The 13,381-nt window shown below is 59.6% G+C and overlaps 1 protein-coding gene across 6 annotated transcripts in view; it reads right to left on the minus strand.

Annotated features, from left to right (window-relative positions):
• Positions 1-918: 918 nt before the first annotated feature.
• NOS2 (nitric oxide synthase 2) overlaps positions 919-13,381 on the minus strand; it is a 110,059-nt gene continuing 97,596 nt past the window's right edge. For all 6 annotated transcript variants that reach the window (XM_062215610.1, XM_062215607.1, XM_062215606.1 and 3 more), the window contains 15 exons: positions 12,450-12,532; positions 11,994-12,138; positions 10,847-10,951; positions 9,561-9,610; positions 9,050-9,224; positions 8,429-8,561; positions 7,675-7,753; positions 6,792-6,973; positions 5,641-5,804; positions 4,492-4,699; positions 4,187-4,274; positions 3,670-3,791; positions 3,084-3,232; positions 2,152-2,346; positions 919-1,420 (listed from right to left, as the gene is read on the minus strand). In XM_062215610.1, the coding sequence (XP_062071594.1) occupies positions 1,331-1,420; positions 2,152-2,346; positions 3,084-3,232; positions 3,670-3,791; positions 4,187-4,274; positions 4,492-4,699; positions 5,641-5,804; positions 6,792-6,973; positions 7,675-7,753; positions 8,429-8,561; positions 9,050-9,224; positions 9,561-9,610; positions 10,847-10,951; positions 11,994-12,138; positions 12,450-12,532 (1,968 nt within the window). In that variant the 3' untranslated portion in view covers positions 919-1,330. The remainder of the gene's footprint in view (positions 1,421-2,151; positions 2,347-3,083; positions 3,233-3,669; positions 3,792-4,186; positions 4,275-4,491; positions 4,700-5,640; positions 5,805-6,791; positions 6,974-7,674; positions 7,754-8,428; positions 8,562-9,049; positions 9,225-9,560; positions 9,611-10,846; positions 10,952-11,993; positions 12,139-12,449; positions 12,533-13,381) is intronic.

Raw genomic sequence — 13,381 nt, forward strand, 5'->3', positions numbered from 1 at the left:
GGTGAGGGCTGCAGGCATACGTGGAACCGGTCACTCCCCACAGTCCAGGAGGAAGCACGTGTTCATTGTTTAAGTTACAGATGTCAAGGAAAGATGCTAAAAGGCATGATGAGAGTAAAGAAAGTAACGTGGTTTAGTTCATTTGAGAAGAGGTTGGAATTGATTAGGAAAGGTATTAAAGAGCTCATTTAAGGAAGGAGATAATGGGTCAAGAGGTGGAATGCGGTATGATTATCAGTAGGCATTTTAGGTTTAGAAGTGTTACTGATAAATCAATTGTATTGTAAGCCACATTTAAATAAATAACATTATACAGAAATGTATAATCTGTGTGGCCACTTCCAGGAGGGGACCGTGGACCGGGGAGCAGCAGGCGAGGGGCCAGTGAAGCCGAGGCCACACTGGGGCCGGGAACAGGTTTCCGCCCGATCGCCCCTTGCTCCCAGCCCAGCTCCTTCCATAGCTCAGCCTCCCTCCCTGGCTGGCTCCACACCCAGAGAAGGCCCTGCGGGTCTCGGGTGGGTGAGGATGACACATGCTAGCCTTTTATTGTTGAGTTGCCTGCCGGCAGGCAGAACTCCCCTGTCTTCCCAGGGGCGGAGTCACTGTGGCTGCACAAACTCTGATGGAGCAGGTGGCCCCAGGGCTGCAGCCAAAGCCTTCCCCAAAGACCTGGGGTCCTGCACAGAACCCCACCCCTCGCCACACCCCCCGACAAGACGCACCCAGTGGGAGGCATGGCCCCCAGCACAGAACTCTACCTCCTGCCCCCGTCCCCACACTAGCTTCAGACAAGCCACCAACTGGCCGGGGCACCCTGGGTGGACAGCCTTTGTCCAAGCTGTGGCACCAGCAACAGCTACCTAACACTACCTTAGGGCAGCTTTCCCTACAAAACACACACGAGGTGTGGTTGGAATAAAATATATTTCATATAAATATTTCTATCAAACATATAGGGAAGGCCCAAGAGGCCCTTGGGAACACATTGGAGTATTTTTTTTAAATACAGAGGCATAAATAACTATACACAGGGTGGTCATATACAGTTGCAGGACAGCATCCCCTGGTGGTCACTCAGAGCAGAGCAATCACTTGTCAGGCCTGGTGTAGGGACCAGAGAGGTCCCCGCTCCTCTGACCCACGTGAAGGTGGGTTCCAGGGAGAGAAGAGGCTCCACCCAGTGCAGGCTGCTCCCTGGCAGTGCGGAAAGGAGATGTTCGAGGCTTTGGGACAATCACGTTCCTCCTCCTGCCCAGGCCCCGCGACCTGGATAGTCAGAAGTCAGCTCCATTCTCAGATTCCATGCCTTTAGCTTCTCTGTGGGCTGTCAGAGCCCGGTGTCACCGGGCTGCTCCGACCTCTGCACCTCGTAGGGAAATGCCGCGCCAAAGATATCTTCGTGGTAGCGCTTCCGGCTCTAGAGAGAAACAGCCGACAACGTGTCAATGCCGCTGGCCCAGCCGCCTCGCCTCCACCACGTCCCTGCTGGCCCGAGCCCGGCTCCCTCTCCCACGTGGTCACGAGCCATGCGCCCTCCCTGGCACCAGGTGAAGGTTTACACTTGGATTTGGCATCCAGGCTGCACCTGATGGGGTGGCCCAACTCCACACCTTCCCACGCTGCCTGGAGGGGATGGCAGCCCGGGGATGCCGCTCATCCTGTAAGATGCTCCAGAGGTGGGAGCTCCGAGATGCCCGGGCTTGGGAAGCGTCACGATGCACAACAGCACGTGACAGACTCGCACAGGTCTCGCGGGAAAGCAGTGTGTTTGCCTTGTTTAAGTGAGCATGTCCCTGGCTACTGGGCCTCGGCACCTTTTTATGTCAAATATTTATCGACCGAATGAACACATTTTGGAAAATGCCTGTGATCTCTTGGCTGTCCATCAGATAGGCCAGAGTGGCTTGCACCCCAGGGCCTTTGCACATGTGGTTCCCATTCCCCAGAAGGAGGCATAGAACTCGCCTACAGACTTCTCACAGCCGGCTGGCAACCAGACCAGGACACACAGCCAGGTCTTTTAAAGCCCTCCAGGATTCTTTCAGGGCCGGGGGCAGTCCTAGGCCTGCCTCCCTGGCTCTACCCAGGCCCTGGCTCCCACAGCCTGCGTACTTGGCCTGCAGCTCTGCCTGCACACAGCCACCATACCTTGAGAAGGAAGAAGTAGTCCTCCACCTGCTCCTCGCTCAGGCTCAGCTTGGCAGCCACCAGCTGCTTGAGGACGAGGGCCACGTCCCGGGCCATGCACACGCCCCCGCACACGTAGATGTGGCCCGGCTCCTCCAGGAGGACACGCAGCACCTCGTCGGCCAGCTTCTGCCGCAGCAGGTCTTGAACGTACACCTGAACCAGAGGAGACACGGGGCCCGGGCCCTGCTGCCACAGCCAGGCGTGGGGAGAGGGCACACAGGGGGAGCTCGCAGAGGGAGCCGCTCAGGGCGTGTGCACTAACTGTCCGGCCACCGCTGGAGAGGTGGACGCGGGCCACAGGCCTGGCCTCGAGGCGCTTACCGCCAAGTGGGGTGACCACCCCCGAGTTTATCACATCCCGAGAGGCCTCCAGCGAGCCGGCTTCCCGAGGCCCATCTGCCTACTCCCCAGAAAAGGGAGCCCCTCGGGGCAGAGCGTGCCCGGGGCCCAGCTGCCATTCAAGGCAGGGCTTTGGGTTCCCAGGATCCCCAGGTTCTGGGGAACAATTGGGGACCCTCTGCTCTTGTGTTCCACACAAGATGCACAGTGGCCCCAGGGTCGGGTCTGAGGGGAGCCTGGGGTCAGGTTCATGGGCCTGAGCCAGTCAGTCCCAGCCCCCCAGGCTCATAGGGCAGTAGCTGCCCTCCAACCCTACCAGGCTCCAGCAGGCAGCTGGCCTCAGCCACCTGTCCCCAGCAGTGTGTGGCCCAGGGCTGGGCTCTGGATTCACCTGCCCTGTGACCCGAGTGGGTCCTGGACCACCTGGGGAGGACCCCTGGAGGCTGTCCGATGGCCTCTAGCTGGAGCTGAGAAGACAGTGGACCAGAGAGAGATAAGCCTGGCAGGGAACCAGGGCACAGCCCGCATCTGCGCCTGGAACAAGCACTTACCTTGGGCTGGCCGGGCAGGCGCGAGTAGGCTGTGTGCACCCCACTCAGCACCCCCTTCTGCATCATCTCCAGCAACTCCTCCCAGTACAGGTGGTCCTCGTCTGGGTGACGACACCCGAACACCAGGATCATACGGCCGCCCTGGAGCCCTGCGGGATCCAGCAGGCTGCAGTTACCAAGGTGGCCGCCAAAGGGGGCAGGCCTCGGCTCTAAGCACCCAACTTGAATTCTCATTCCATTCTCGCCAGGATCTTATCTGGTACTCTCCCCATTTCACAGGACAGGAAACTGAGGCCCTCGTTCACAGCCACACAACCGAAAGTGCAGATTCCACTCAGCCCATCAGTGGTCTAAAGTGGGGACTTGTTGCCCCCCATGGCTGCAACATCGGAGGCAGGAAGCCAGCAGTCCTAGCCCCCAGAGCCCCCTCAGGCTGTGGCACGCTGGTTGGGGGGGATGGGCCTCACTCTGGAGAGGGGCCAGGCAACACCTGTGGGTGGTGGCATGACTCCTCCTGCCTCCAGTTCTCCCAGGCAAGTGCCGGCCACCGAGTGTCCACTCCCACCCAGGAAGCCGGAAGCCGTACCTTTGTGCTCGGAGTCATGGAGTCGCTGCTGCCAGAAACTGCGGAAGGGGGCGATGCCCGTGCCAGGCCCAATGAGGATGCAGGGATGGGAGGGGTCCTCGGGGAGCTGGAAGCCGCTGGCACTGCAGGGGAAGGAGAGAGAGAGACCCCCGCCTCAGACACTGCCGGCTGGGTGCATGTGCAGGCCAGGGGCTGGGGAGCTGGGTGTGGGGCGAGGCTCGAGAGGACGAGGAGCTCAGTGCGGACTTCCCAGGGCCTGCGGGCTGCTCATCTCCCCTGGAATCCTTGTGAGAAGGCTGAGCTCGCTGCACGCTGCCCTCCCCACTCCCCCCGCCCCCATCACTGCTATTCCTGCTAGAGCCCGGCCACAGGGCAGAGCGTGGGGAGACCCAGTGGGACCCTAACGCCTGCTTTATGGGCCCAGGAGCCCAGAGGGGTACCAAGCCCCAGATCCCTGGCCTTCACCCCAGAACGCCCAGGCCCCAGCCTCCCCAGCGACAGCGGAAAGGGTGGTTACCTCCGCACGAAGCAGGGCACTGGGTCTTGGGGCTTCAGGCTGCTGAGCCACGTGCTGCAGACTCCGTGGTGCAGGGGACCCTGGCCACCTGCAGTGACAGCACAGATGTCATACCACCACCAGGACCCCCCCTACACCAGGGCCTGGCTCTCAGCTCTCCCCTTTGAACAAGCAGCTTCGCCTCCCTGCGCCTCGCACACGAAGGGTTCAGATGAGCATCCAGCTCACGGCAACCTCTTCCCTGCCCCTCCCGGTACCATTAGCTGGTCAACTGGAATTCTCCAGGGCGCCTGCCCCAGCCTCACCTCGGGGGCGGTACGTGACCACGGCCACGGTGAGGTGGACCTCCGTGGGCGTGTGATCCTGGGAGGAGCTGATGGAGTAGTACCGGGGCTTCAGGATGGGCAGCTGGGACAGCAGGAAGGCAGCAGACAGCCGCAGCGACGGGAACTCCTCCAGCACCTCCAGGAATGTGGGGCTGTTGGTGAACTTCCACTGGTTGTACTCCGAGGGCTGGAAACCAGGGGCAGTGTGAGGCCCTCGGGGAGCCTGCCCCACTGGGTTGGGGGGAGGCTGACGGGACCTAGTGCGTACTCATTCATTCACTCACTGAACGCACACCAGGTGCACCCGGCGCTGTCCAGGGTGCTGACATCACCAGCTGGAGAGTTAAGTTCCTGCTCTAGAGGCACTGGGTACAGTGGGCAGCATTTTCTCTAAGCTATGTGCTGGGAATTCCACCATCAGTGACTCATGGGCAGGGGTCAGATTTTTGTTACAATCTAAAAAGCCGATCCGGCTTTGAAATCTTGGCTCGATGCCCTTACTGGCTGTGGAATCCTGTCCCAGCTACTTAGCCCTTATGAAATGAAGAAAGTGCACACCCTGTGGGGATATTGTAAGAATTAAATGAGAAAACATGGGCCAAGTTAGTACAGCAAAGCCACAGAATAATGGCAGTGGAGGTGGCTGGAACCGGGACAATTGGCAATGATCATAACAGCAATGATGATGGCATCCAGTGCATTTGGCAAAGACTTGGGCCCAGAAAGTGGCCTGTGAGTTAATGCACTCTCATTAATTTATTGATTCAGCTACCCATAGGTCACTACATCTATTTACCCCTTCATCCACACTGTCCATCCTCCAACAGTTCTTAAATGCCAACTGCGAGTCAGGTTTTGGGAATCCTAACACAGATAGGACACAGTGGTTTCCTTTATAGCTAATTTCCAAGCACATACACTGTGGTTACACCCTGCAGACACCCAGCTGATCTCAGCTCAACACCTTTGTGTCCAAGAGATGGGGCAGCAGGTGATGTCTGCTTCCTACCAGCCTGTGACCTGGGCTGGGTCCCACCAGGAGCTTAAAGGCCGGCTCTGGGCTCTGGGAGCCCTACTCTGGGACTTGCCCTGCCGCCACCCTCTCCGCCCCCATCAGCCCTGACTCACCTGGCACAAGGTCACCAGCCGCTGTCTCTCGGCCTCTTCCGTGGCCAATAGGGAAAGTTTCTGGAGCAGCAGCTGGGTTGGGGGCGTGGTGATGTCCAGGAAGTAGGTGAGGGCTTGGCTGAGTGAGCAGGGGGGCAGCCTCTTGTCTCTGACCCAGTAGCTGCCTGCATAGGACAGGAAGGTGTCGAGTTGAAGAAAACACCCAATTTGGGCTTCTCAGAAGGTGACAAGGGCTCTGGGGAAGACGCTTTCCACCCTTCATCTGCAGGAGAGAGGAGACCCTGAAGTTCTGGCTCCAAGAGCAGCAAAAGGAGAAAGAAGGTGGTGCCCAGACAGGGCTGCCAGGGTCCCCTAACAGGCAGCCCACCGACATGATCCCAGGGAACCAACCATGGCCCTCCCTGGCCTGGACTTGAAGTTCAACAAGACACCCACAGGTGCACCACAGACTCACAACGACTAACCCCACCACAGATGTGTACACTCCAGGGCCAGCTGCTCACTTGGAGCACAGCCCATGACCATAGTCCCGTGGGCATTGTGGGGGAGCAGACGATCAACCCAAAGCAAGGTGGGTGGCAAGTCCTCCCAGGAGGCCGTACGCTGGGGGTCAGAGCGTGGACCTTGGAGCCCGCAGAGCTGGGTCCAGACTCTGGCTCCTCACTCAACAGCTGGGTGGCCGAACATCGCGGGCCTTTCATTCCCATGAAATGTGTATAATAACGAAACCTATCTGGCTGGTGCTGAGCACGTATGGACAGTAGCTGGCAGAGTGCCCGGTACACGGCTACCCGATAAACGTGAGGTAAAGGGATTATGATGTCATTTCTTGGGGCCAGGAGAGGCCTGATGCACTACTGTGTGCTCTCCCTGATGGTCATGAAGATGTCTCTGTCCCCTTGTGCCCATATTTCAGGCTCTGTCGCCCTCTCCTGGACAGTGGGGGCACTGCCAGACTGTGCTTCCCGACTCTGCTGTTCTGCTCACTGTTTCCGGGGATACAACCTTTGCAAACGTCGTTACCGCCTGGGAAACTAAGGCCAGGGATAGGACTATTGTCAGCACACAGGAGGAAAGGGGTGGCGGGCTGGGGGCTGGGGGCTGGTGCTGAGGCCGGGCCCCTCAGCCCCGGGTGCTGTGCACGGGCTCACCGCTCTCAGCCAGGATCTGCAGACGCACGGTTTGGTGGGGGTCAGGGCAGTCCACTACTCGTTCCAAGATGCCTTGGACCAGGGCCGGCTGGTTGCTGGGGCAAACCCCGAGGTGCTCTCCGGGCAGGTAGCTCAGGCCAGCGCTGCCCTCGCAGGACAGCTGCACCAGGATGGTGGCTCGGCTGCGGAAGGGAAGGGAGGTCTCTGGTGACGTCACCAGGATTTCCTGCAGTGCTCCCTGATGGGCGGGGTGGCTTCCCCAGGAAATGCGCCCTCCTTCCATTTTCCTGCCCCAGCTCGTGAACCTGGGTCACCGGCCTGTGCTCAGGACAGGGCGCACGCTCAGGTGCGGGTGCTCAAGAGAGCCTGGGGCCAGCTCCGATGGCTCAGCCCCCAGGCTCTGCCTGAAGAAGGCACCCGGCCTGAGACATGCGGGCACCTCCGAGAAAGCTTCCTTGCCCCAAGCACAAACCCCGTTCTTACAGAACAAAGACCAGGGTTTCCGAGTGAAGCCACAACAGGTACACACAACCGACAGATAAGCCACAAGCCTCACTTGTCCTGGCTGGGAAATGGCTTGCCCTGCCCACGCTTTTCACAGAGGTTCTTTAGGAAAAAGCCATCCCCTCCTTTTAGTGGAAGAGCGCAGGGAGGCAGGAGTAGCCTCCCAGGCTGCACGACTGGCCGTGGTCAGTGGGACCCAATGTCAGAGCACAGGTGGCCACCAGGGCCAGCCAATGAGAGCTGGTCCTCCCCCCCGGCTCCAGTGCCAAGGTCGGCAGAGAGTTCCCTCCCCAGCCTTCAAAGACTGACTTGCTCCGGTCTTTCATTCATTAAAATAAAGCCTATGGAAGACCCCCTGAGGAGCCCTCCCTTCTCTCACCTGGATCTTGGACTCTGTAGATTCTGTAGAGATTTGAGTTGCATGGTCATCACGTTCTTGGCGTGCAGGCTGCTGAGGGCTGTGAGGGCAGGGACAGGGACATGGCAGGGGGAGCTTGGGAGGGGCCTCCGCATGTCTCAGACTCGGGCCCTACTCTCGGGGTGTCGATGGGAGCTTTCTCCTTGCCGTTTCCCTGCTTTGACCGAGGGTAGCTGTGCTGCAGCCGGGTACGGGGAATTCGGTTTAGAAACCACAACAGGGGAGTCCCAGGACACCTCCGTGCCTTACAAGCCACAGGAGAAGACAGCTGGAGTCAGGGACCTCCTGAGCCTGCAGCACTTCTGTGCCCAAGGGCCCAGTGCAGTAGCCAGGGCACACGGAGGCGAGTTCGCCCCCTGGAGTCACCTCTGAGAAACCTCGACACTCGCTGCCTTCGGGACCTGGCCACTCGTTAGCCACTTCTTCACCTGCCTGAACTTCAGTCTCTCTGTGCCTCTCTCACAAGTTCAAGGTCAGGCTCCCATGTGGTCAAGGAGCCCAGCATAGTGCCTGGCACACACAGGCCAATTCCCTCCTCTTTCTGCCACCCTCCCCAGCTTCCTCCTGAATGAGCCCCCCCAGCAGGCTCATGAGTGCCATGAGAGGCGCCTGGGAGCCCCCGGCCAGCGGTCTCTGTCCAGAGGGAGCCCTGGTAGCCTCCTTGACCCCAGGCTCCGGGACCCTGCCCAGGCAGGAAGGGCACGGAGGCGGGTACCTCTGTTCAGGTCCAAAGGCTGGGAGTCCTGCACGAGCCTGTAGTGGTGTGGCTCCCAGGTCACACTGGATGTGTAGAGTTTGGGGATCTGAATGCGTTCTTTGCCTCGGATGCCAAACGTCTCACAGGCTGCCTGGAAGACAGGGCAGACAGGCGTCGTCAGCCATCATCGTCACCACCGCTGTCATCATGGGGGACCCGTTGTCATCAGGGCAGGACACCGAGCCAGGTGCTTGTCCAATTCCCCTGCATGCTCACGTGACGGGCCATTGCGAAGACACAGCCAGGCCCAGGCTTGGCACCCCGTGGCTCCAGCTGTCATTACAAATGCTAACACTGATATTACCGGGTTATCCCGTGCATACTGCAAAGGCAGTTTGATTGCTTGCTGGTGTTCCTGGTGTGGGATCACTTGGAGGCCGGGCTTTGGGACCATGTCTGCCCCACCCTAAATCCCCTGGGCACCTCTGCTGAGTACATGGCGATAAGTCAAGCAACAGCTGAGAGTGCAGAGGTCGCGGCCCTCAGGCCCTTGGCTGTGCCCCCCGCCCCCCGCCCCGGGGAAGTACCCACAGCACCTGGCAGGTACAGCCCATCAGGTCTGTGCCAAGGGGGACTGACCTTGAAGGTCTGCACGGCCCAGCTGCGGAAGGCATCCTCCTGCCCACTGAGCTCGTCCCCTTCGCCGAGCGGGGCAAGCTGGGAGGCCCCCAGATGGCACAGCTTCTGGTCAATGTCACGGGCAAAGGCGCAGAACTGAGGGTACATGCTGGAGCCGAGGCCGAAGACCGCGTACCTGTCCCAGGAGGTCACACACATGGAGCCTCACGCCCCAGGCAAGCAGTACCCAGCACTCAACAGCAACAGCCCAGGGGCAGGCCAGCCACCCGCTCTCCCCTGCTGGCCCTCCCTGGCCCCAGCCCCCCCACCCTGGCCTCACCAAGTCCCCTGACCAGTGCTTGGCCAGCATACCTGTGGGAGGAGCTAGGCTTCTGTGGTGTGACCCTCAACACACCTGGAGGACACACCTGAGCCCCAGGCTGTCTCTGTGCCTGGGACTCTCCCAGATAAGCCCCTCTGCACACCCAGCTCCATCCCCTGCCCCAGGCTCTGGGGTGAGGAGCAGCTGTACCTGAACTTGTTGGTGAGCTCCTTCAGCATGAAGAGGGACCTCTTCAGTTTCTAGAAAGACAGAGAACAAACAGCCCTCAGGCCAGGATTCATATCTGCCCTCCAGTGGCCCACCTACAAGGCAGCCACATCCGGCAGAAGGCTGCTGGCCCACTGTGGACACTGGCTGCAGTGTGGGGCCACCTGGCAGGGGCTCTGGTTGCCAGGCGACAAGTTCAATTTGTCTCTCACCACCCAAATAACATGACATCGCAGTGGGAAAACATATTCCTTCTTTGTGCTTTATCTATTTTTTAAAGATTTGAAAGGCAGAGAGAGAGAGAGAAAGAGAGGGCTTCCTTCTGTTGGTTCATGCCCCAAATGGCCACAACAGCTGAAGCTACGCCGATCTGAAGCCAGGATCCAGGAGCTTCCTCCTGGTCTCCCATGTGGGTACAGGGGCCCAAGCACTTGGGCCATCCTCCACTGCCCTTCCGGGCCACAGCAGAGAGCTGGACTGGAAGAGGAGCAACCAGGACAGAACCCGGCGCCCATATGGGATGCCAGCACTGCTGGCAGAGGATTAATCTAGTGTGCCACGACGCCAGATTGGGCCATCCTCCACTGCTCTCCCAGGCCACAGCAGAGAGCAGGATTGGAAGTAGAGCAGCCAGGACTCAAACCGGCACCCACATGAGATGCTGGCACTGCAGGCAGTGGCTTTACCTGCTCCACCATAGTGCTGGCCCTCCCAAATACTCTGTAAAGTGGGGGGTGGCTCTTTAAAAAAATAGGGGTGGTGGGCACGTGGCACAGCAGTTAAGTGATGGCTGGAGAGGTCACATCCACAGTGGAACGCCTGGCTCGCATCCTGGCTCCTCTGCTTCCTACTAATCAGCACCCTGGGGGACAGCAGGTGGTGGCCCAACTACTTGGGGTCCCTGCCACCCACATGTGAGACCTAGATTGTGTTCCAGGCTGCTGGCTTCGGCCTGGTCCAGCCCCGACTGTGGGCAGGCATTTGAGGAGTGAACCAGCGGATGGAAGATCTCTGTCTCTTCCCCTCTTTCTGTTGCTCTTCAAAAAAAAAAAAAAAAAGCTCACTTGCATTTAATTGAATTGACTTTTTGTTGGCTTTCACTTGCGTGATTTTGATACCAGTTTCCTTTAAATACAAAACATGTCACAGAAAAGGTGCCACACGTGTGCTTACGAAGGAGGTGGGCCAACGACTGGCGCACTCCCTCCCAAGCCGAGTTCCGCCAAACCCTTTCCCGGGTCCTGCAGGGGCTACCTTGGGCCACCCACCTCTCCATTGCCGGGGGAGTCTCCGTTGCCAAACGTGCTGGTCACCACCAGCAGCAGCTGCTCCCGCTCCAGGTTGCTCAGCGGGTATTCATCCATGCAAAGGACCTGCACAGCACCGAGGTGGACCTCAGCCCTCGCCTCTGGGGCAGGGCCCTCCACACCCTCCCCAGACGTCTTGTGTTCCCCTCACCCCTTAGGCTAGGAGCCCCTCATCACCTGTCTCCCCCAGGGTCCAGTACTGGGGGCCACAAAGGAAGCAAATGAACTGTCCTGACCATGCCATACCCTGGAGGCTCTGTCTCCAAACTGTATATTCCGAGTCAGAGCCATTCTCAGTCTTTCCACTGCACCCCAAATCCTCCCTGGTGGATGCCTGTCCCACAAACACAACCCCGCCTGGAGGCCACAGCAGGTGCCACAGGCTATCAGCTCCTTTTCTCCCAGGCCCGCCTGACAGACGTGTACCTGTCCCTTCCAGGCCCAGATCCCGGGAGCCAAGAGGCATCACATGTACTCCTTGCCCAGGGCCATGTTTCTCCTGGCACGGCACTGGCCGTGCCATGTCCCCAGGACAGCAGGGTCACCTCTGTCTCCCAGAAGCCATGTGACCCTGGGAAAGCCACCTGGGCTGCCTGACCCCAGCTCCGTCCTCTGCACTAACAGCCACGTGGCCCTCCGCCTGCTCTGCAGGGCTGCTGGGGGTGTGCAGCAAGCAGCCGGCTGGTGCATCCTCAGAGCCCAGTGCTGGCCCAGCGTGTGGCCTTGGATTTCCTCCTCTGTTGCTGGAGGCAGGGGCACGGCTTAGTCTCCTTGGAGGTTTAATTTGCATCACGATCACTCCCCTCCTCACTCAGCCCCGCACCCTGCACAGAAGGGGTTCTGTGAATGCCAGTAAAACTCATCAGGAGCAGCTCGTGGACACTGAGGCACGGCGTCATTAGAAAGCATTTCTCCAACCGTGTCCCCAGGAACTCCTGGCTAAGTCTGAGAGCCCCTGCACACAGATCTATCCTCCTCGCGGATTTACGCTGCACACCGGCACAGCCCGGCTCTGGGACTTCCAGGAGCAGAGAAACCTTTGCCACATGCCCCAGCCATCTGTGCACACCGGCGGAGGAAACCACAGCAGCCCCGCCCAGCCAGGTACCGTGGGGTTGAAGGCACAGCCAAACAAGTCGCCCAGGTCCCGGGCCAGCGCTTCTGACTTTCCCGTCTCCGTGGCAAAGAGGATGGTGGCCCTGACACGGACCGCCAAGGTCTTGCGCATCAGCACAGAGGCAAAGAGGGCAGTTCTGTGGGGACAGAGGGATGGGCGCAGTGTGAGGAGCCTGCCACAAGGATGGGCGGGGGGCGGGAGCATGGGAGGGGCACCGCTAGCTAACAACATGGCAGGTTCCGGACAAGGGGACCCAAGGTTCTCACCAGCTCTGTGCCCTCACTGGCACTCTCTCCTCCCCAGCCCCCTTGGGGACAGAGAGGAGGGGGAAGGTTGGAGCAAGGGCAGCAGGGGATGCTGGGAACTCTGGGAGCCAGACTCCTGCCAGGTCCCCTGTCCTTGAGGCCTGGAGGCAGGGGCTGAGTGGAAGGTGAGAGAGCGACGTACCTCCCCAGGACTCGGAACTGCAGCCTCCTCCTCTGGGGCTTCTTCTTCATGTCCTGCCACACGTGGGTTTTCCACGCCTCCACCTGCAGCACCGAAGGGCCAGGTGAGGGTGGGGCGGGGTCCTGAAATGTGGGAGGTGGAGGACCCTCCCCACGTGAGTGAGCTGGGGCTGTGTGCCCCCCTCCCAGTCACGTGCTGTCGCCCAGCTCACAGCCTGAGTGTCACAGGGTGCAGCTGGTTCTCTTACACTTCTTTTTATAATGTATTTGAAAAGCAAAGAGACAGAGAGACAGAGAGAGCTTCCATCTGCTGGTTCACTCCCCAAAAGGCCTCAATGGCCAGGGCTGAGCCAGGCTGATGCCGGGAGCCCAGAGCTCCATCACGGTCTTCCATGTGGGTGGCAGGGGCCTGAGCTCTTGGGCCATCTTCTGCATGAGCAGAAAGTTGGACTGGAAGTGGAGCAGCCGGGACTCGAACTGATAGGAAAGTCAGCATCGCAGGCAGCGGCTTACCTGCTACACCACAACACCAGCCCCTCCCTTTCAAATAAATAAGGTGAAAGAAAGGGAAGGAAGGAAGAAAAGAAGGCAGGCAGCGCCAGCAGCCGGAGCTGGGGAATGAACGCAGGCGCTCTGACCCGGGGTGTGGCGTCTCAGGCCGGGTCCTGCCGGCTCCAGCAGCTGATTCAGGTGCTCACTAGGGTCCTGGAGGGAAGCAGCTGTGCCCTCTTCTGCTTCCCACACTTTAGCGCAGGCACACAGTGCACCCTATAAGGTCCACACCTAGCTGCCTTTAAACAGAACAGCAGGAGCTCCTCCAGCGGGCATAGCCCGTCCCGGGCTGACCAGCAACACGCAGTCACCACCCAACCCAACCCATGTCCTCTGTGACACACGAGGAACCCCCTTCTGCAGCCCCAGCTGCCGGCTCTG

The sequence above is a fragment of the Lepus europaeus genome, chromosome 18 (assembly GCF_033115175.1).
Source record: "Lepus europaeus isolate LE1 chromosome 18, mLepTim1.pri, whole genome shotgun sequence".
Lineage (NCBI taxonomy): Eukaryota > Metazoa > Chordata > Mammalia > Lagomorpha > Leporidae > Lepus > Lepus europaeus.